Genomic DNA, 22,291 nt, shown 5'->3' with positions numbered 1-22,291 from the left:
TTTGCGGAGGGCATGTGAAAGTTGACATCCTCAACCAGCGCGATTGATGCAGGACGCGATGTTGAGCCAACTACGTCACTCCCACAGAAAATTGAAATGGTCACATGACTATCACATGATCAGACCAGAGTAATGCTGACAAGAGCCAAGGATCATACAGTTGGAAAGCTTTAATCGTGAGATGCATTAACGTCTTCATATTAAAAGTACATAAACTAGGCCGTATTCTCTTTTGTTACTGTGCTCCAATTTTTGGTGGATGCAATCATTAGTGCTGTGTAAAGTAATCACGCCCGAAAACTGCTCGCGCTTTTGGATATTACCAGCAACCGCCACCCAGCAAAGGGGAAAGGCATGAATCATTCCATTCCCCGAATCAATATCTCACAGGTCTCTCCCAGATAGGAGCCTGCGTAACGGTTTCCTCCTTCCAGACCAGTTTGTTCTTTTCATCAAACTCGGCATGTTCATCCGTGCTCTGGAGACCAGCCTCCTTATTCTCATGGACTAATATGTGACTGACGCCGCACTTGTCCTTTGCCAGCCAGATGACGGGCCTTGGAGAAGTGATGGCGGGGTTCAGGTATGCCTGCTCATATTCCTCAGAGGTATAACCAGGGATCGACATCTCAGTATCGGTCTGTGGCACAATCGATTTGTTAGATTCGTAGTACTTTTGCACCAAGTGCTCAAGGCGGCGGCTGAGAAAGTTGAATGGCTTGGGCTTGGTCTTGGGGTCGGGCTGAGGGACATTGCCGTTATTATCAGTCTTCTCAAATGTGGGAGTGACCGATGGCTGCCTGCTCGACGGTCCAGCGCCCATCTGCTGTCCTTGCTTCAATTGATTTTCATCCTCCATGCTCTGCTCTACAAGGATGTTGCTGAATTTGTTGTCGGTTAGTAAATCCAGAGGGATGTGTTGCTCTAGTGGTGCAAGAGCACGGTCAAGCAGGAACTGGAAGATAATGACCGTAACCAAGAATACTACCATCACTACTAGAGGGCCAATACTGCTCTTGCTCTTACTGACTCCAATACCGAAAAGGCCAATGAGACAAAGGATCGACAGATATACACCAGTCAAGAGTTGTTTCAAAGCTCGGGTGTACGACTCGCCCTTCATGTCGATGTCATTGCCGAACACAAACAGGAAGTTGTATCTGAACATGATGTAAAGCAAGATGAAACCGATGGTTGAGAATCCGAGAATCAGAGGCGAGATGCATGAGTAGGAGATAGCAATAACACCCAAGTTCGTGAATTTAGGGTAGGTGGAGCCCCAGCCAAGGCCGGCGAGCTTCATGAATCGGTTATATCGTTTGCGTGGTGTCTTATCCAAAATCTTGGGTCCAACAAAGCTAAGCATCAAGAGGGGCACAACGTTGAGTAGTTGAAGACCTGCTTGCATGAGACCAAAAAGGATAAAGTAGCTGATGTAGAAGTTGGACGCTTTTGGCAAATTCGTAGCAAGGAGTGAAGGAGCAGAAGTGGGGTCTTGCACGATTTGCGAGGCCACCGCAGACGCGCCTGAAGAAAGACATTAATATCTGTAGACATAAGCAAAATGGAAAAGGGGATTCTCACCTGAACTGAATGTTGTAATCAAGAAGACCTGTACGACCTGGAATGCAAAGTACCAAGACTGGGTCTTCAACTCGATCGCGGAGAGCGTGGGCTCTCCCGCAAATTTTGCAAGTAGCCGACAGAAGACAGGAACCAACGCCATGAGGACCGCCAGCAAGACCACGGGCAGAAGACCGGTAACGACACCAAGAATGACCTTTGGGATATCATTGATGAAGCCGAGGAAGGGGACCTTGTTTGTTAGATAGTTGATGTTCGTCAGGGCGCCGACGAAAGCGACTGGAATAGCCCAGAACAAAATCATCAACCAGATGATGATCGTGGCGATCATAATTTTGACCTTGCGTGAGGGTTTGCTGACGCTCAAATTTTTCCAAACCACTTCATCCGGCTGGACGCCAATGTATCGCGGGTCAAATTTGGTCAGGGACTCTCGGCCAACACTTTGGAAAGCATGGTGCGCAGCGGTTTGAGTGGAGAATTCAATGAAGGCGGCTGAGATCTTGGTATGCTTCAAGTCCATATGCTCATTCTGCTGTTCCTCGACGTATCGATCCAGTTCAGACAAAGTGCCTCTGCACCAGTTGAGGGTGTCGACCTTTTTCCAAAGTTGAGGCTTGAGGCGGTGGGATGGTCGCTTCTTTGCATCTAACCAGCGGCTTGGGTTGGCATTTGTCGCATGGGCATCGCTCTTCTGCTTTTTCTCCTCCTTGATACGAAGGGCATTTGCCTGTTTGATCATCTTCATCTCAGCACCTTCAAGCTGCAGCGCGACCTTGTTTTGATTTTCGACATCTTTCTCAAGTTTCTTGCAATCAGTCGGAATCCAGATTTTGCGAACGCTCGGTCCAAACAGATGTCGGAGTGATTTCTCCTCCGTGTACTCGATGGGCAGACCCATGATCAAGAGTGTACGAGACGAAAGTCTCTGTGCATGGGCAGCCGACAGGAAGTATGCCCGACGTAGGCCAATGAAATTGATACGCTCGCGAGCAACGAGCAGGACAACAAATCCAAGGAAAACCCAAGCAACGAAGGCGTGAGCGTAGTAGCGAATCGGATTCGCAACGTTACTCATGCTCAGCATGTCCAATTGTTGCTCGTTTCCACCGCCAGTGATGTTGACCGGGAAAAGGACGGGCCATGTCATACAGCAACCGACGAAGCTCATCACAATAAGGATCTTGAAAAATCGAAGCCAGAGATACCCGTCAAGAGAGTTGTGTTGCAGGACATAAGAGTCGGGAAGTGAGCTACGGTTTGTCAGGATTCCAAAGAAGCCCGAACCCGAACGAGGCGTTCTTCTCTCCTCAAGTAGTAGCCGCTCATCGGTTCTTGGTCGATACACGCGTGGTTGACGAACTCGAAGTATCAGGAAGATGGTGAATGCAATTGCTGCAATGATGAAAGTCGGAATCAGCGTCGACACGATGCTGGAGAGCGAGTTTGAGCCACCGTCTCGACTGCTTCCCTGTGACTGCATGACATGTCAGTACCGTTTCCAGCAATGATGGAATCGCGGCTGGGAACATACCTGGCGAGGGTATAGCACATGGGTTTTCGTGCCGTCCATAGCGAAGGAGAAGGGGAGGGTGAGGATAGGCCTGCTCGAAGCAAGCCCTACACCTTCTGTGATACAATGGAATCAAGAAGGAAGGGATACGTAACAAATTCGACCACCACAGAAAAGAGTCAGACGCCTTCCTGATTCCTTCTTTAGTGGGAATACGTTTATAGTCTTACCAAGGACAATACTTTGTACCTACCAAATGGGAAATCAAAGCATCTGTGGCGTACGCCCAGATCGAGTATGACGATGCTTGACAGATGGATTGAAACCAAACCTGATTCTGGCGGACGGATACAGCTGCTCAATCTACATATCCGCTCCTCGAGCAAAGGTTACCCGGATTTGCATTATTGGGCGGAATGCAGGACTGCCATCTTCAGCAGGGTTGCGCGCCGACAAATGTGTGACAGTGATGTCAGATGTACCCGTGTGAGTTCAACTAGATGCCAACAAAACAAAGGCCAGCAAATTAGCAGTGGCCGGCAGAGATGTCAGAACAGTGCTTGGTGGCACGTTCGAAGCTGAACCGTGAGACAAAAAGGGTAGACAGTGTGGAGTCGGTGATGTCAATGCTGGAAATCCTGTCCAACTAAGGCCTGCCGGGCCTGTCCTCTGTGTTCATTGTTGACAGATGATCAGTACGTGGGTGGAGTGTGCAGGGAAGAGACTGATAGGATTGATTGATCCTCAGCCACCGCCTCGATAGACTTTGGGTCTAGGCGACGCCGATCGACAGCCATCGAAACCCAGGAAGATCGAATGTTATCCTCGCTTTTGACGAGTAGCATTTGGTCGCGTTCAGGCCACTATCCTATTCGTGAAAGAAAACGATTACTGGTTCGGGATAGAAGACCAAGGTCTGGGATACTCGGTACCGAGCAGCAGGTGGTATGGGCTGAGCGGGAGATGGTCGAGGTCAGCCAGCCTCATAGATCGAGTCTAGTCTCACCGCGACATAATAATAACAATTAGACAAAAACGGCTTCAAACCTAGTCCCCCTTTTCCCTTGACGGATTTGACAACTGATCAATTCGAATTAGATGGGGCCCTGACTGAGCCGAAAGTGCGGGCTATACTGATACTTGTATAGGCACAGCTTAAACGGCACACCCGCTGTTCAGTGCTGGCTCACAATGCACAATGGACGGAGACAAGACGAGTTCCGCTGCATCAATAAACACCTTCGTTCGAGCTTCTATGGTACACAAAACCAGTATCAGACTAAGATTGACAGTCGATCGTAGAACAGACCCGGGTAGCTGTGCATGTTCCCCTCGCTACACATCAACCTCGACTCTGTTCTATCATCATCCACCACACCTCCAACAGGGAAACGCCTGTGCTGCCGCTTGTCTTGGGTCGGTGCAATTATCAATAATAACCTCACTTTTTCTGCAGCATTCTTGAACGCCACCGCAAGACTCCCTCGTTTCTCATGCTACAATTATGCCTAGTTTTATCTTCTGCCTTCTCGCAAGTTGGACCAAAGGAACAGCCATCCATCCAATCCCCAATTCTTCCACGTTGAAAACCGTCACTCCATCATTGGTATGCAGGGTACAGTTATTGTGACAAATGCCTTCGCCTCCCATGCACAGCACGACCTGCAAGAAAAAGTGTACAAGAAAAACGAATGGTTCGTACCCAAATTTGGGGTGGCGGTTGATCTTCTCCAGTAAAAGCCTGCCAGTGGACTGGTTCTCTGCCTCTGTATCAAAGTCCATTGCTGCTTGCTCCTCGACCTGACTCTAACCAGGCCTCAGTTCGGTGTCCGCATTGCTTGCTGTAGACGTTGCTGCATATTCACATCGGATGTTATCGACTCCCAGAAGCCATAGGCACCATTCTGCTGTAATTCAATGAAAAGTATGCTCATGCCCCAAACATGCGGTCGTGCAACGGTAAGGCGTTCGTACACCACACGAGCGATTTGTTCTCGCAGTTCTCGTTGTTCCTCTTCCACGTTTCCACTTCCCCACAAGTGAAGCAACAATTTGCAGAAGAAGTCGGTATGAGTGTTGGGGTAGCGAATCTGATCGGCGATTGCATTCAAGAGCTGATATCGTCCGCCATAGTCGAGACCAAGCGCGAGTTTGGTGAAGAATGACACGTGCACCGAGTTAGGATCAAATCTTCCTGGCGTACTATTCAGCGCATCTTGTCCAGTAAAGGGCACCAGGGCGTTGATGATTTCCACATTCTTGGCTGGCGACACCGCTGAAGCTTGTGCTGCTTCGCTTTGTAGTACAGCCTTGATTTGCTTCAACCCGACTTCCACCTCAGTACTTTCGTGGACGATATCATGGACGATTTGTTTTAACCCCTCATGTTCTAGTGGTGCATCAAAATCATGAGCAAGAACCGGGTTTCGCTTCATCTCATCTAGACGTTCGATCTTCAAGCCAGGGGTCATTGGATCAGGAAGGTCGTGATATGCTGATGGCTTGGCCGTAAGGATCAGATTCCTCAATTGAGGGATGCCATATGAGATTCTGGAGCAGAGATGAGAGTGGTTCTCACATAGGAACTCAGGATAATCGTGAAGTAACACTAGGATGCTTCTAAGAGTACCCTTGTAAAGGTCAAGATTCAAAAGATCGAGACCAGGTGTTTTCGACAACTCCGAGATATAAAGCAGAAGCAACCCAAGGAGCTCACGGTAGCTATCCCATCCACGTTGATTGTTGGGTCTGAGAACACCACTCACAAATACTCGATGGAGTACCAGGCTGTGCCAGCCATAGGTAAAGCCCGGGAACCATGCAGGCTGTAGAGACTTGAAGCACTTGGCAAACGCCAGCATGAGATCATTGTGATCAGATGTGTCCTCCAGTCTTGCTGAAGAGTATTCGTAAAGCATGCTGGTGAAGAGACGGTTGAAGAGGCGTTGATGAAAAGCCACACCACGCATGACCTGGTGATGGTTCAGAATAAGAACGAGGACTGTCAAGATATTCTGCAAATAGGTGGCTTTGTTGATTTGGACTGCGCCGGTGTTATCACCTTGGAACTTAACCAACAAGATAACAAGGCGAGCAAGTGCATCAGCGTGCGAGAATGCAACATCAACACTGCCTCGAACGCTTTGCGCTTCGCGGTCGTAGCAGTCGATACAAGCCTCGAGGCACAAACGCAGAAATTCCGTCAAATCCTCTGTGCTGTTGATTGTTTGTTCTTTATGGAGCTCCTTGAGAAATGCTGCACAGGTACCTTCGTTTGGACCAATATTCTCGAAGATTCCAACCCATTCATCGAAGACGTATCGCATTTGATCTTGCTTGACTTTGACTTTGTCAGGGATGTCCACACTGACGAATTGTGAAAAACCGTGAGCTTCCAACTTTCGGTTGATCTCGGTGGCCAAGGGAAGTTCAGACTCCTCCTTGAGCCATGATGACATAGCAATCATACTATTTGCGAAATCGGCACGCAACGCGGTTGGCTCGTCGGTGAACAGGGTCTGATCCAGTATATCTGCAAAGACCTGGAGCCCGTGAGGATTTCGTGCCATAAGGACTGACGCAATAGCGATATCAACCCGTGTATACTCCATCAAACCCACTGCCAACAAAGCGACAACAACATTGGAGCTCCCCAACAGAAGGTCTTCATTTGCTGTCATCCATCTTAAAACATCGCGAATGATGAGTTCGGATAGCTGGCAAAGTTTAGACAACAAGAATGCAAGAACCTCAGCCTCGAGGGGGCCTTGAGGTGGCTTTGAGACAAAGATGTTGCAAATCTTCTCGGCGATCTGCCTGGCCAATAGATCTGCCGCTGGGCGAGTAGAGGAGGTAAGCACGATGAGGATCTGCCGAAAATCCTGAAAGATGGAGCTGTTCCTTTCCAAATCTTTCAGTCGGGATGCTTCAGATGCTCTTGCAGCTTTCTGGACATCTTCAATGAGGATTGATATTCTCTCATGGGGGGGAAGTGTTTCTGGGAACCCGTTGACTCGAGGTTGCTGCAATGCCGACAGGATGCGGTTCTCCTGCTGAACCAGAGGACTCTGATGTGGCAGGACGGGCTGATCGGCTGGTGTAGACAGAGCCGGCATTGCCAAAGCATCCTGCAAGACGTCAGGGATTTGGCGCCCGGTAGTGTCGGCGGAGGCGTTAGTCACATGGTTTACGTTCATTCCATGGACGCGACGATCAAAGTCTTCGTACACAGCTCTTTGAGCGTCGTTCAATCCGCCAACCGTTTGCTTGTAAGGCTCAGGAATCCACGCTGACCAACGATTGATTCCCGAGGGAATGAAGTTCCGACCAGCTGCTTCAGCAAGGAATCGACGTCTCTCTTCCAACTCTCCCTCAATGACCTGGTCAATCTCAGGAAGAGCGCGTTGCTCAGCAGCCTGCTCGACGAAACTGCAGGCAGTGTCCAGATTGTCATTGACACACATAAGGATGGCGCCCTCGGGTAGGAGTTGCTCGGGCAAGTCCTCCTGGGCTGGCCGACGGATATAGTTGGAGATGCTCATCCGAAGTGGCTCTTTACATGTTACCAGAGCCAAACTTCCAGCAAGCGCTTTTACCATATGGCGGGCAGCTTCTCGGTATCTCTCCGTATCAGGTTCAAGGGCGTAATCTTTGGCAACAAGTTGGGCTGTGGAGATGGAGGCAATAGTAATTGAGCGCTCAACTACAGGAGCTATTATCTCCTGAATGGCTTGGTCAAATGCCCGATAGATAATATTCTTGACCATGGCCTGGTCAGCAGGGCTGCCGGAGGTAGGAGGGTATTTCAGCACTTCTTCCAGATTAGGAAGCGTCGCCATGATTTCTGGAGCTGATAGTCGTTCTCTCACACCACGGTTAATGGCGCCGTTGAGTGACATTTCGTCAAAGGTTTCAAGACCGTCCGGTAGGCCGGAGATATTGGTGATTTCGTCATCATTTTGAGGACGATCTCGTATGACCGTAGCAGGCTCTATCTTCTTGAAGTCCAGGTTCAGATCTTTGCAGAGAACTTCTATCTCGAACTTCAGGTTGAGCTTAAGCTCAGCGAAATGGTAGAGCTCCACTAAGACCTGAACAATCTCCATCAGCCATGGATTGGGGGGCATAAACACAACTGAACGTGCACATTGCGCCAGAACTTTGCAGGTGAACGGAATGACCAGAAGTAGTCGCTGGGTTTCGTAGCCCTCAATGAGTAGATCGACAAAGTAAACGTTCCGATGTTTGATCGGCTTATCCTGTGCCAAGGTGAGAGAGCCAAGCCAGCCACCGAGATTCTTGAGGTGACTTCGTTCTGTGGCAGAGTTGATGGTTGACTCCGCACCCATCAACTTGGCTACACTCACGTAGGTTTCCCTGATGATTTCTGACAGAAGGAGAGAATCGTCCGCTAGTTTGATGAACTGGAGATACATCTCTTGATTGTTGGGCTCCAACCTTGCACGTTGTTCGACCAGGTAGGATGCAAACCATTGGTAGTGTTCAGTGCTGAGTGACTCCTTCAGATCTGTGAATTTGCTGGACATATTATCCTTTGAAAGGTTGTTGATCACGAAAAGGATTTTCTCTTGGACCTTTGAATCAGGATCACGGAAAGTCGAGCGAGGTGGAGGAGGGTCGGCTCGCAAGCCTCGAAATCCGCGGTTTGCATCGGTCTTTGTGGGCTCTTCACCATTTGTGGGAAGGGTCTTGCCTGTTCCGTTTGTACCCACCACGGTCCCACTCGCTTGTTCTGCTCTCAGGCCTTCTTCTGCTCGTTGAAGGATTTCTGGGTGCTGGAGGGAAGGCTCCTGCAGTAACAAACTGCACAGCCCTGGCCACTCAGAAAGCTGATCACTAATCTGCAGCAATGCTTCTATACCGAATCGATGCATGAGAGAATCGCCTTCATGATCACGGACCGCTCGTAGTATTAGTGCGAGGCCAAATTCCCGAGGAATGGAAGGAAGCAGTTTGTATTTGATGATGCTACCGAACAACAGTGCGGTCTTCTCAAGTGCGTCCTCGGGGTACTCGTTATAGCAGACGTACTCGTCGAACAGGCCATGAACGATGCAACAGAAAAGATCCTGTTGATCTGGATCTCGAGAAGTTTTGTATCGTCGCATCTCATTGACCATATCACGGATGGACAATTCGGAACGGTACATTCTGCCAAATAGTTCTGACATCTGCTTGTCAATGGCTTCAGGAAGCTTGTTGCCCTTTTCTTCACTGCTTTTCTCCAAAACATCATCAAAGCCAGCGCCGTAATTCATCAATCGTGGATATGTTTGTAGACAGGTCGTCTGCGCAGCCTCAAGAAGTTCGCGATTGTCAAGATAGTCCTCCAATTTCTCAAGAAGGGTATAAACAGTACGCAAACTAAGTGGGGTTGATTGTGGAGCGGTTTCGCCCCTCTGGACACGAAATTCATCGTCGGCCTTGATTCGGAGATATTTGCAGAGGATCATCCCGAGATTAGGTTGGGCTTCAGCTGCCTCTGAGATATACTTGTCAAGATTGAAATCTGGCACGGTTTTGTTCCGGATGCAAGCGATGTCCAAAGCCAAGGGGTTCGACCAGTGCTTCAAGAAACTCTCAGTCCAACCAAATTCCTCAGCTCGATCGTAAACGGTCTCCGTTTGGCGAGGATCGAGCTGAAAAACTAGGTGGCAAAGATCAAAGAGGAATTGTGGGTTTTGAGAGGAAAGAGTTTCGAGGACAGGTTGATAATCTGGTCTTCCCTTTTCGAGGAACATGGTGAAGCACTCAGCGATGAATTTCTCTTGATCAGGAGCCCATGGCTTTGCATTGATGCGGGACAGGTATAAGAGGAAGATGGCGGCGTGAGATTGATACACGTCATGCAAGATATCCAGACGATCTTCGCCTTCTGGTGCTGCATTTGGTCCGAGAACCACCTCGAAGACTGCTTGGCATGCATCGGCAGAGAGATAGGGACTTGCAAGTTCTGCTTCAAGTAGCCGCTTCATTTCTGAAGACTGATTGGTAAAATCTTCGATAGAGAGGCTAGACCTCAGATTTGGAAGCTTCCCCAATTGGATATCCTTTGGCGAGCCGGCAAGGTAGCCTCCTAAGAATGAAATCTGGGTGTCGGCATTCTGCCATTGACCTCCCCACAGCTTCTGCAAGTCGAAAGACGGGTCGTCAATCGCAGGTTCCCTAAGCGCATTCAAGAGTTGTGGAAAATAATCTCTTCGCAGACGGAGCCCCGGGATGTCGAAGCCTTGAACGACAAGATTCCAATCAAGCTTCTTTGTTTGAAGGGCATTAATAAGGTGATTTAGGTCGTAATGTTGATTAAATGAAAAGATCAAGAATAAGACTGCGTTGGTGACCTCGGACTCATTGATGACATTTGCGTCAAACGAGTTTACAAAATCTTGGGCTGTTTGTTTTGTTGCGGTAGGCTTAGGGCCGTTCCGCTGGAGGCCGCGGGCAAATTCTCGTGCCTCGCTAGTCAACCGCAGCAGCTGTGAAGATGTCAAGGCCGCGGCGAATTGATCTGGCTTTAGCCCAGCGTATCGAGCGGACAGGGCAGTCCATAGATCTATCTTTTGCTGCTGAGTCTTCGTACCAGACGCCAGTGCATAGTACTCAATGACCGAACAGACGCACTCGACGGAGAAGGCTTGGGAGGTCGCCCGATTGTCTGCCAGGGTCCTGAGCGAAGAGGAGCCAAATTCGTTCAAGAATGCTTCAGCCTTGGCCCGCAAATCGTTTCGAGCACATCTTGTAAAAGCAATAGCCAGAATGACCTGTGGCAATGTGTCGCTGAAGAAGTGTTGGATGAAGGTAACAAGGTCGAAGTCACGGAAAAGATCTTCCTTGGACGTGTCTATTGCTTCTGCAATTTTGTAGGACTGTTCATAGTCCCAGAGCACTTTGTCTAGCTCTTGTCGAAGGAGTTTATAGCTGCCTTGATCAAAGTCTTTGGCACCAGAGAAAATGGCAGCAGCATTGAGGATGACAGTCCGACGGAAGAATTGTGCAAAGACCTCCATGCCGTTGGAGTCTAGAAGTTTTCTGACTTTTTCAGCTTTGCTATCCCACTTGACTTTGCCTTCTCTCTCGCTGATGGTATCAAGCAAGAGCAGGATCTGAGTTGCAGAGATCTTTGAGAGTGATGATGGAGCTACAGCTGCCGAGCTCACGTTGGATGATATGCTAGGAGAACGCTCGAAGTTAAGGGCGGTTGGCGAACTAACACCAGTACCTGTCAAAGAAGGCGAATATGCACCACTCCTGCCGGAGACACCACCTCCTCCGGCCCCCAGGGCTGGCTGAGAGAAATTGCCTGCAGTGCCCGAAACGAAAGACTGCGATGGGGTGACGGTTCTGGATCTGGGGGATGTGATAGAGCGGGTCTGATAACTCTGCAGCTGATGAGCGCCAGTTTGAAGACCGGTGATGGGGGAGTTGGAATGAGAAGAACTCGGGGGCGTGCCTCGGCGCGAGCCAAAGCGAGCAGCGGAGCTGGCCACCAAGGGAGGGAAGTTGCCGGAGGAGGGAGAGGTGGATGAGTTACAAAGGTCAGATTCAGAGGTGGTGTGGTCCCTGCGCGTGGAAGCGGTTGTGTTCAGGGTCAGAGGGCGGCGGATTGTGAATGGCTGTCCCCAGGGCGACTGCTGAGATCGAGACTGCCTGGACTGAGATGATTTATCAGAAGAGGAAGCAGTCGAAAAAGAGGAGGGGTTATCGAAGCTCATGGGAAACGATCATGACCCTTGGAAGGCAGGCGTGGGTGTGGAGGTGCGAGATGTTTTGCAGAAGGTGAGGGTGGATGGGAGATGGACGGCTGCTTCAGCGGGGCGCGGTAAGAGAGAGTCGAGGAGAATGAGGGAATCTGAGAGAATCCACAGAAGGGTTGAGGGCGGTGGGGCACGCGTGAACGTGAAGTATGAGAACGAGATGAAGATGAATTGAACGTGAATGTCGAGGGAAGTGTGAGTTGTGAGTTGTTCTTTCTCTGGTAAACTCCACAATTGATCTGGGTCTACGAAGAGACAACCTGGGAGGATTGCTGGCCAAAGAAAACCTTGGCACACGTGATCTAGTCCTAGTACGGAGTACATATTATATAATCCAGCACAAGTGCCTGCCCATGGGCGCCTGATATGTACTAGCAGGGTTTGGCCCGGTCACATGATGTGTGTCTAGACTGTTGCCCATTTGTGTCATGTGATTCACCCGCATTATCCCCATGGTAATTGAGGTTCCTCTGGCAAACCGTTCACCCAATCTATCAGCCCATGAGATAATGATCCATCATCCCATCCAGCCTTTCTCACATGAAAATTATCCTTGTCTGAACTGAAGGCGGAATTCTGAAATCCCTTCACTGTACCAAAACTTCATGACCTGATCGCTCCTTCAGGCAGGACCAGGGAGAACATAGCAACAATCATCCTCCAGAAACCCATTTTTGGTAGACCTAGACCAAACCCACTTTCAAAGCGAAAGTCCAAGGTGAATTTCAAGTCCTAGCTTTCTTCGCGTCAACAGTAGGTTCAGCTACCACATCTTCGTCAGCCACTTCATTTGCACCTCGCTTCTTGCTCTTCTGAGACCCTGCCACACCTCGAGAACCAGGCTTTTGTCTTGGCCAAGAATCAAAAGGACTTCCCTTCTGCGTATTTCGTGAACCTGGTTCTTTAGGACTATTCTGTTCGGATGAGGGAAGTTTGTGCTTCTTCGATCTCAAACCGCGACTAAGGCTCGACTCAGAGGTGTGTGATACTGAAGTTGAAGGACCATCCTCTGCAACATCACCATGGTCCTCAATATCGGTAGCTGCTTCTTCCTCTTTCTCCTCCTCCCTTGCACGCTTCTGCGACGCGGTCTGGAAGAGCCGCTTTGGCTTTATTGAGCGGCGGGTCAGTGTCTTCAGAGGTTTCACCTCGGCCGAACCATTTGTAGCGTGTTCCAAAAGACCCAGATCTTCTTCATCAATGTCCTCTTCGTCATCTCCTAGGTCGTTGAAGCGCCGGTAAACCTTTTTGCCTCGACTGTTACCAGTTAGCAGTTTCCAGCGAGATCAGACCAATCAAAACTTACAAGACATAAACCATGCCATCACCCTTGTCTATAGCCTCCATAACCTGGGGATCGATTCTCGTCTCCGTACTAACCTTGCGGCGCTTCGACCTCACGACAGATTTTTGAGGAGACATACTTTCGCGATCTCTCTTGCGCTCAACGAATGGATTGGCTTGGTCGTTGTCGACTTGTGGAACACAGTCTCTCGAGTCGGTGTAAATCTGGATTTGACCTCGGGTAGCGTCACCCTGTGCAGAGAAACTCTCGAGAGAAAAGCCATTGAAGCGCTGGGATTTCCGTGAACGACGAGGGCTGTGCTGAACTGGTGCTACCTGAGCAGCCATTTGAGCACGGTCTTGGAACAGGGCTCTGGCTGCAGTGGTGGCATTCGCTATCGGTTTCTTCATTTTTGGAGTTTTGACCGGAGTAGGTAGCATGCCGTCCGAGATGGTGGCGGCGGAAGAGGATTGGGGGTGAAGATGTGAATTGGACTCGGCGGGCGGAGGCTGCTTCGACGAGGAAGAATGAGAGTGAATGTCAGGAGAGTGGGGGGACATCACTTGAACTCGGCGTGAGCCTCTTGTATTTGGAGTGACTTCTGGTGAGTGAAGGCCTGCAGCAGTTGTTGACTTTGGCTTGGGTGAGCGAGGAGTGTTGGCTCCCTGTTCAACTCTGGGACTGCGGCGGGGAGGTTCGGGTGTTGACTGCTGATTCCTTGACCTAGTTCTTGTCGCAGCGCGTGTGGAGCGCCTAGTGGGAAAGGCGTTTGCTCGATCGTATTTAGCACCATGTAAAGGGCTTGGAGGTGTGGCCGGACTTGAGAGGATTTGAAGGGGAGGTGTCGCAGCCATTGTGTGAATGGTGCCGGTTGTGACGGCCGGGAGTGAAGGTTCAAAAAACTCGTCGCGTACTGCCTGCGCAACAAGGCTACCAAAAGATTCCAAAAGTGTATGTAGCGAAAGTAAGGAATATGGCGTTCATAGGGGTGGGCAAAGAGACAGCGATAGAAGCGATGAGGACGACATCGAGGACAATCAAGTTGTCGCAGGATGGGCGGAGGTTGGCATTGGGATTGCATCCGTGGCTGGTGGTTGGGGGCTGGGGAAAAGTGCAAACAGCACAAACAGCGCAAAACTTGGCAAATTTGCATTCGCCGACGCGTTGGAGGGCACCGAGCCTTGACTCGCGTAAAGTGGTGCGGTTCCACATTGACCACCATCGTTGGCCATTCTATACCGACCACGGAGTCCAAAAGTAGACAAATTAATGACTCCGGCCTCAAGCATTCACACAGTTATCCGAGTCTCGCTTCTAAGATGGATCCAAACTCTTACCTTTCCCAAGAGGACCAAAACGAGGAAACAAGCCTGTGGGATTCACCCGTGAAATCCGGCCAGGGCAACCTTCGACCCACCTACGAACAACAAGAGGCTCGGGAGCAAGAACTGCGCCATGAACTTGAAAGTGTGCGCCGAGTCAACGAAGCTATAGAAGGAGTCATCGAAAGTCTCGGAAAGGCAAAGAATAACATCAAGGTAGCTTGATGTAGAAGTATTCCAAATAATCTATTCTAACACGATCAACAGACCGTCAACACCACCGTCAGCGCCGCATCAACATTGCTCAATACCTGGACCCGCATTCTGTCCCAGACTGAGCACAATCAACGTCTTATCCTTGATCCCAACTGGCACGGTGCGAGCCAGGACATTGCCAACATCGAACAAGAAGCCAGTGAGAAACAGCGAGCAGCTGAACGACGCGAGGCTGAAGAACAAGAGCGAAGATCTACCGCAGCTCAGCGGGCTGAAGAAGAAGAGAAACGTAAAGCTGAACTAGCCATCAAACAGTCCAGGCCCACCAGTTCAAGAGGTTCAAGCAGGATTGGTACGACTGGGAGAGGATCGACCTCGTCGACCTCTACGTCCTATGTCCAGATGGGTGGCTCAACAAATAGTACTACCGGCTCTAAACGAGGCACAACTTCAACGCGAAGGGCGAACCCTGGCATTGGCCGAGGCAGAGGTAGCAGAGGACGCGGATGAAGCTTTGCTACTACTATATCACAATTCTCGAGCAGAACCAAACCTTTATGTTCAAAAATCCCAATCATCAGTCTAAACGAGTTCGAAGAGCCCGGGTCATCACGGTAATCACCAAAGCCGTGGAACAAGCAACGCGAGCGTGGACGCAGCTCGCCTAGGCAATGGCACAAATCTAGATTTATAAGGTACACACATCCCGCCTTGTTGCGTCCTCACCTGCTCACATTTCGCAGTCTGCTCGGTGGCGACCACCTTTCAGAAGCCGCTATCAGAGAGTGGTTTTCAACGCGCGGTCTCTGCATCAACGACAAGATGTGGGCACAAGATATCTCATGCGATTCGCTGTTGTCTGAGATTGTCAAGCCCTGTACACTTGTTGAGCCTCATTCAATGGCCGAGCAATAAAAACCTGATCTCGTACTGATTGAAGAATTTTAGGTATCTAGTTACGACATACGTCTGCGACTATACATGAATTATGCAAGTTTGAAACACCTCGAGCCGTGGAACCGTGGCTATTAAGACATTTCCAGTCCCCCGTATCCATCAGTGCCATTGAAGAGTCTTAGTTCATCCGGTACATTTATGTATTCAGATCGGCAGCACGTTTTCCGCGCATGGACTGATCCGCGGCAAGAACGATCGCGAGCGAGCGGATGGCATTGTGCATATGTTCATTTAAGTTACGGGCTTCGAGAATTGTCTCAAGTAGATACTGCTGTTCGAAAGCGCAAAGCCCATAATGGTCTGCTCACCAGACATGGAAAGCATCTTGTCCTTTCCATCAGAGACGTGGTTCATGCGGAGTCGAGAAGTCCTTGTATGGCTGTTGATATCTATCGATCCCAGGCGCTAGTCCATGACGATAGAAACGGACCCCCGCGGCCCAAAGACGGCCTTGACGAAATATGCCGTCTCGGAAATCATGGGTCCCCAGCCTGCATCATACCAGCCTACAGAGCCATCTTCGAAAGTGACCTGCAGCTGGCCATAGTTGACCTGGTCAGGAGAGATCTCGTCCGATAATCGAACGCCCATGTGACTGTCTGTGTTTTGCAACATGACATCAACATAGTGAACGCCAGTCTACGAGAGGGCTAACACTCTGCACTAAGCGTTTGTGAATTGTCCAGGCATTGCCAGTCGAGCGCTGGTTGAGGTTCATGCGCATGACGTGCGGCGGGCCAAGCTGACGCGCCTGCCTAATGGATTCAATCCAACTAGGGTGATATCACAGTATATAATCAAAGACGAGTTTCCTTCAGGTTCGACGTGCGTCGCGATAACACGTTCCACGTCTGCCACTGTTGGAGCAAGTGGCTTCTCGACAAACACATGGGCACCGGCCTCCATTGCCGCCATTGCATAGTCTGTATGGGAATTGGCGTGCCTGTTGATCGATACGACGTCCGTGAGTGTTAGAGCCGTTTAGGAGTCTCGTAACAGAGGATATTGCTTGAGTTCATCCTGAATATTAACTTGACCACGGTCTACCAGACCAATAATAGATAAGCCTGCATTTTGATGTTAAGCAAATGCATAGCGATCTACGATTTCGTTAGCCTACACGCCTCTAATTTTGAGAATGAGAAGCCCCAATTACCATAACGTTAGGCTGAAGAAAGAGATGCTTACGGCCCATTTGAGCCAAGCCTATCACGGGGCTCTGTGCTTCGGTGCCATGGCCTTTGCGGTTAAAGGCAGCGTACGTTCATTGCCAGGTGAAGTGGTTTTACTCATAGCGACCACGACTACTATTTTGATTGAAGCCCACAGAGCAACACAAAGGTCCGATGTGAGCGTGAGTGATATCAATAATGCCAGACTAAAAATTTGCCTAGCCTACATGCAAGGGAACGGCCCCCCAGTGTTATATACCCAGTTTCACGGGCGCACTTAGCTCTGGTGTCTGGGGTTTGCCTTGCGCAGAGCTGCTACTCATCCATTCAAAGGTTTACGGCAAATGGACAACATCCATTGTGACGATCAATCCATCAGAGACTGTCAGATATGTGGACGAGTACAGAGGCGTGGACCCCGCTCCGCACAGCCTTGTCTTCCAGATACAATGGTTTCATTCAAGGGCTGAGGCGTTGCAATATCATAACTCTAATGAGTTCCAGTTATCCGTACAAATGGTCTATGTTCTCTGAGCACTATCCAACATCCGCTAGAGTACCTCCAGCTTAGCTACAGCTGTGCTACAAGTGACAGCCACGACAGAAGGAAGCTCACAGCCTAGCCTTGACGATCCTCTCAACTTCTTTTACATCGTTCCTTGCCCACTCCTTTATCAACTTCCGCACGATCTTTCCGCTCGCCAATTTAGGGACTTCATCGATGAACTTGATCCCACCAGTCAGCCTTTTATGTTTTGCCACTCTCTGAGCGACAAAATCCTGGACGTCTAGAACGGTGGTCTTTCCTTTGGCGTGCTCCTGCAGCACAACATATGCCCGCGGGAATTCTTCGTTGTGCAGGTTGATACCTACGACAGCAGCATCGGCTACGTCCTTGTGCTCGAGGAGCACAGCTTCTAGCTCCGCGGGCGCGACTTGAAGTCCATTGACCTTGATCAACTCCTTTTTCCGATCCACGATCCACCACTTCCCCTGCCTAGTCACAGCTACATCGCCAGTCTTGAACCAACCGTCCGCTGTTAAGCTGTCTTGCGTAGCTTGTTCGTTTCTCCAGTACCCCCGCATAATCTGCGGACCTCTCAGCCATAATTCTCCTGGCTCGGCATCTGTCGTCAGGTCCTCACCCTTATCATTCACCAATCGAGCCTCAGTATTGGGTAAAAGGTAACCGATACTGCCAGTGAGGTCTTTCGTCAATCCCGGTGTCCCAATCCCGGCACATGTAGTTTCTGTCATTCCCCATGCTTGACAAACAACCAAAGGCTCAAAGCGAGCCATAATTTCATTCTGAAGATCACTTGACAGAGGGGCTGCTCCAGAAAGCGCATGCTTCACACTGCTGATGTCGTATCTAGCTGTTTCGGGACGTTTGGCCATCATGACCAAGATCGGTGGCACCAGCCAAAGCGTTGTGATTCTAAACTGTTGGATGAATTTGAGGAAGTCCTCAAACACAAATCTGCGTATGATATACACTGGAATCTGTAGCTTAGAGGCAACGTTTATCGTGACGAGCTGGGAGTATGCATGATAGAGGGGCAAAAATGATAACCATCGTTCAGGAGGTCCGGGATTCTCGGGTGAATGACCTGTCCCTTGGTACTTGTTGAATATAAGTTGGGCAGTGTTGGCAACGAGGTTGTGGTGTGTGATGCAGACCCCCTTTGGGAGGCCTGTGGTGCCGCTGGAGAAATTGATCACGGCAGTGGTCCGTGTCGCGGCCTCGCCTTCCAGTGGATCCCACTTCCAGGAAGCAGCATCCTCTTCAGAAGCAATCATGGTGCGCCAGTCGCGTACACCTGAAGTTGTAGGGCATTGCGATTCAGAGAAGATGAAGAGCCGATCAAGAGAGATATTGGCTAGTTTTGCCGCGGCGATGCCGGTCTCTAGGAGTGACGGGTGGATGAGCACCACAGCAGCTTCAATCGCTTTCATTTGGTGTGCAACTTCGTTCACCGTATAAATGGGATTTGCACCAGTGAAGTGACGTTGCGATCCTGCCGCTGCCAGGTATGCCATGGGCACAAATAGGTGATTCGGAGTGAAGACCATGATGACCTCTTGCTGTTGGATTCCAAGTCGGTCTAGGCCCACAACGAATCTTTTGATCCAGGATAGCATTTGAGCTGGTGACAAGCGCTTTGAGGTGTCATCGGCGTCAATCCATATGGGTTTTTCAGATGGTGATTCGGCGGGAGGGTAGATGTAGGACAAAATATTGCACTTCGGAATCGCCAGAGACGCCCATGGCGATGTATACTGCATATTTGCCAAATCTGAGAAGTTCTTGCAATATTTTTTCGGTTGAGTGAGAACAAGTATTCCTTTTGTTTACGAAGGTGACTCCAGCTGTTCTGCCAGCCTAGCCTTTCTGAAAGCTTGAAGAATGCCTTTCTTGGTGTCCTATCCTTCGATGTCGCATGTATCAGATCTTAGGACCTGGCTCTTGCAAGATTTAAGTCGCAAGAGAAGTTGAGATTGTGCCTAGGCAGTCAACTCCCTAACAAGGCCGACCAACCTTTCCTCTTCAGCACCGGGAATTAAAGCCCGGGCTCTCTAGTAATCCAGAGATGCCCCAGTCCTATCGTATCCGTTGCCGAGTATAACGAGTATGTACCTACTGTATTTAGTGCCAAACCTATCCCTGCACTGGAGCTTCTCTGGGATGGTGCTTTCCGCCGCTTTATTCAGACGTCATGTCAGCTCATTCAACTTCATCCACGAATCGCTCGGATACATGGAGCCGCACATATTCTTCGGCATGTCCTACTATTTCCTTTCAGCCTGTGCATTGTTTTGCCGATCTTTCCATCCGTTATGGTGCGGTCTCTTGGACATAGCATGGACTTACATTTCCAAGAGATGAAGTCCCCACTTACTTCAGAAGTCCGTGATCTCCGTATTGCCGCGGCCTCCGCCAACTCAAACACGAACTATTTCCTTCAAATCATTCCAAGAGTCCGCTTCGCACCTCGTCGCCAGATTCAAGCCAGAAGCATCGAGGTCACTATCCCATTTTGGTCGTTTGTTGACTGACTAGCCCCGTCTAGCAGTGCAAATTCGAGGTCGGGTTGAGGCTGTACGATCCAGGTGGATCATCCCCAGTAATTTCCCCGGCCATATGCGTGCTCCAGACCGGAGTAGCATTTGCCTCCCACATACAGAAGCTTGGGCCCGAAAATACGGACCCGAAAGATGTGGAGTCGCTTGGGAAGTACGCATACCGACGGAATGGCTCATATCGAATCTCGATAAGCGCAAAAGTATATAAAAGCATGCAAGGTATGGATCTCCAGGAAAACGAGCCTCTTGACGAGACCTTCAAAATTGAAAGCATGCATCACAAATCTCAGCCTGCGCGGAAGGCCGCATTTGGGGGCTCGAAGCAGTTCACATGGTACAACCTTGGAATCTGCTTCCTGATTTCCCTCGGTCAGCTGGCTTTCGGTTACAATGCATCAATCATCTCGACTACCATGGGGCAACCATCGTTCCTGCTTTACATGAAGCTAGTAGACCCTGAGACCTTCCTCCCCACCAGCAGTGCGTCTTCAATCGAAGGAGCAATGTCAGGCATTTTCTTTGTACGTCCACCTTCTCCTGCTAACGGCCTGGGCAACGTACTAAATAACATCAGGCTGGGTCGGCCGTCGGTGCTCTCACTTCTAGCTACGTCAGTGACAGATGGGGCCGCAAAATTGGCATCATTTTTTGTTCTACCTTTGCCTTGATTGGCGGGACTATGTGTTGTGCAGCTCAGAACCCCGGCATGTTCATTGCCTTTCGCTTTCTAGTTGGCGTAGGTGCCAACGCATTCGTCCCGGTGACGGGAGTATATACCTCTGAGCTTGCGCCACCAGCTTTGCGTGGTTTCTTCGGTGGGTTGAACGGGGTTCTGATATTATCGGGCTATTCTCTTGCTTCATACATGGGACTGGCGTTCTTCCACTCAACGAATCCTGCGGCCCAGTGGAGAGCACCCTTAGGCCTCGCATTGCTCTTTCCTGCACTCATGCTCCTTATGTTACCGATCTTCCCTGAGTCTCCACGTTGGCTGCTGCTCAAAAATAGACCCGAGGAGGCTGAGAGAGTTGTTCGGAGACTTCATCGAGGTGGTCCCGATGACGAGTTCTCTCGGAGCGAGTTTTATCAGATGCGTACACAGGCAGAGTACGACAGGGCCCAGAATTCGTCCTGGAAGGAACTGTTCTCCAAACCCTCATATCGCAGACGAGCAATTACTGTTATGCTTATTGGTGCCTTTGGCCAAGCATCTGGTGTGATAGTAATCAACAATTTCAGTCCCATGATTTACAGCTCCTTAGGATATGACACGGAGGAAACCTTGATTCTGCTCTGCGGGTGGATCACTGGTGGCATATTCGCTTCTTTGATCGGTGAGCAAGTCGCACACGCTTAACTGCAAGCCCTTTTCGTTGACTTTATCGCAGGTGCATGGCTCATGGACAAATGGGGCCGTCGACCCATGATTATTTTTGGGTTTGGAGGTTGTGTCGTGTGTCTGGTCGTCTTGGCCGCAATAATAGCTCGTTTTGCGACGCCTGTTCCAGAGAACCCGAACAGAGCGGCGTTGGGCACGGCAGTTGCGATGCTGTAAGTATTGCTGCATATACGAACGGCAATCTGTACTAACCCGGGACCATAGATATCTCTTCATTTGGATATTCGCTTCGACGCTCGACAACGCCCTGGTGGTCTACTTGCCTGAGCTTTTCCCCAACCACTATCGGGCGAAAGGGATGTCCATAGGAGTCGCTTCTCTTGCCTTGACTGATCTCGTGAGTTCTTCCAATGCACATTAAGCTAACTTCGCTAACATGATGAAAGGTCCTCCTCCAAGTTACACCAACAGCAATGAGAACAATTGGATGGAAGTTCTACTTGGTCTTCATTTGCATCACTTCCGTGGCCTTTATATGGGCCATTTTGGAGATCAAAGAAACGAAAGGACTACCTCTCGAGGAAATTGCTGCTCTGTTTGGTGAGGAAGATCAGGTCGCAGTATTCGCGGCAAACATCCATATGGACCATGCGAACCATGAAGTGGTGGTGGAAGAGGTGGGTGACGTTGATAACGTTGAGAAGGGCCATGCCAAAGCTGTTGAAGGTAGGACTTCGTTGAGGGCTGACGACAATTGATTGAAGTCTACGGACATCAAGTTGGACCTCCTTTAGGTGAAGAAGCGCGCTCCTTGGTCACCAAGTCTACCGCTTCATGTTTCCCCAGGAAGCCATATTCAAATTAAATCCAAGACTCCGTAGGCGATACATCATGCCCATATAGTCGTCATCATGCCACAGGGTTCACATCCTTGAACGCCTTTTCCCTGGGATTTCTCCAAATAGTGCAAGGGTTATTTATATCTCCAAGCGCCTCGATGTCGACGGCCAAACAAGCGGTGAATGATGTAAGGTACAAAGAACGG

At 49.9% G+C, this 22,291-nt stretch overlaps 7 protein-coding genes across 7 annotated transcripts; 2 read left to right on the top strand and 5 right to left on the bottom strand.

The window, feature by feature from the left end:
- Window positions 1-376: 376 nt before the first annotated feature.
- Window positions 377-3,067, bottom strand: A1O9_02474 (uncharacterized protein; the record flags this gene model as incomplete). Its single annotated transcript, XM_013408046.1, has 2 exons — window positions 377-1,527; window positions 1,585-3,067. The coding sequence occupies 2 exons, from the start codon at window positions 3,065-3,067 to the stop codon at window positions 377-379; spliced, it is 2,634 nt and encodes an 877-aa protein (XP_013263500.1).
- Window positions 3,068-4,914: 1,847 nt separating this feature from the next.
- Window positions 4,915-11,829, bottom strand: A1O9_02473 (uncharacterized protein; the record flags this gene model as incomplete). Its single annotated transcript, XM_013408045.1, has 1 exon — window positions 4,915-11,829. One exon carries the CDS (start codon window positions 11,827-11,829, stop codon window positions 4,915-4,917), a length of 6,915 nt encoding a protein of 2,304 aa, XP_013263499.1.
- Window positions 11,830-12,596: 767 nt separating this feature from the next.
- A1O9_02472 (uncharacterized protein) lies at window positions 12,597-14,010 on the bottom strand (the record flags this gene model as incomplete). The annotated part of the gene is made up of 2 exons (XM_013408044.1): window positions 12,597-13,128; window positions 13,178-14,010. 2 exons carry the CDS (start codon window positions 14,008-14,010, stop codon window positions 12,597-12,599), a joined length of 1,365 nt encoding a protein of 454 aa, XP_013263498.1.
- A 465-nt stretch (window positions 14,011-14,475) lies between these two features.
- A1O9_02471 (uncharacterized protein) lies at window positions 14,476-15,204 on the top strand (the record flags this gene model as incomplete). The annotated part of the gene is made up of 2 exons (XM_013408043.1): window positions 14,476-14,694; window positions 14,746-15,204. The coding sequence occupies 2 exons, from the start codon at window positions 14,476-14,478 to the stop codon at window positions 15,202-15,204; spliced, it is 678 nt and encodes a 225-aa protein (XP_013263497.1).
- Window positions 15,205-15,882: 678 nt separating this feature from the next.
- A1O9_02470 (alcohol dehydrogenase) lies at window positions 15,883-16,242 on the bottom strand (the record flags this gene model as incomplete). Its single annotated transcript, XM_013408042.1, has 2 exons — window positions 15,883-16,030; window positions 16,082-16,242. 2 exons carry the CDS (start codon window positions 16,240-16,242, stop codon window positions 15,883-15,885), a joined length of 309 nt encoding a protein of 102 aa, XP_013263496.1.
- A 1,193-nt stretch (window positions 16,243-17,435) lies between these two features.
- On the bottom strand, window positions 17,436-19,109 carry A1O9_02469 (uncharacterized protein; the record flags this gene model as incomplete). Its single annotated transcript, XM_013408041.1, has 1 exon — window positions 17,436-19,109. The coding sequence occupies one exon, from the start codon at window positions 19,107-19,109 to the stop codon at window positions 17,436-17,438; it is 1,674 nt and encodes a 557-aa protein (XP_013263495.1).
- Window positions 19,110-20,119: 1,010 nt separating this feature from the next.
- Window positions 20,120-22,004, top strand: A1O9_02468 (uncharacterized protein; the record flags this gene model as incomplete). Its single annotated transcript, XM_013408040.1, has 5 exons — window positions 20,120-20,428; window positions 20,482-21,241; window positions 21,296-21,458; window positions 21,511-21,643; window positions 21,693-22,004. The coding sequence occupies 5 exons, from the start codon at window positions 20,120-20,122 to the stop codon at window positions 22,002-22,004; spliced, it is 1,677 nt and encodes a 558-aa protein (XP_013263494.1).
- Between the last annotated feature and the right edge of the window lie 287 nt (window positions 22,005-22,291).

The sequence above is a fragment of the Exophiala aquamarina genome (genome assembly GCF_000709125.1).
Source record: "Exophiala aquamarina CBS 119918 chromosome Unknown aczIA-supercont1.2, whole genome shotgun sequence".
NCBI classification, from domain to species: Eukaryota; Fungi; Ascomycota; class Eurotiomycetes; order Chaetothyriales; family Herpotrichiellaceae; genus Exophiala; species Exophiala aquamarina.
Note: the sequence above shows the minus strand (reverse complement) of the source record. Positions and strands in the feature narration are given on the sequence as shown.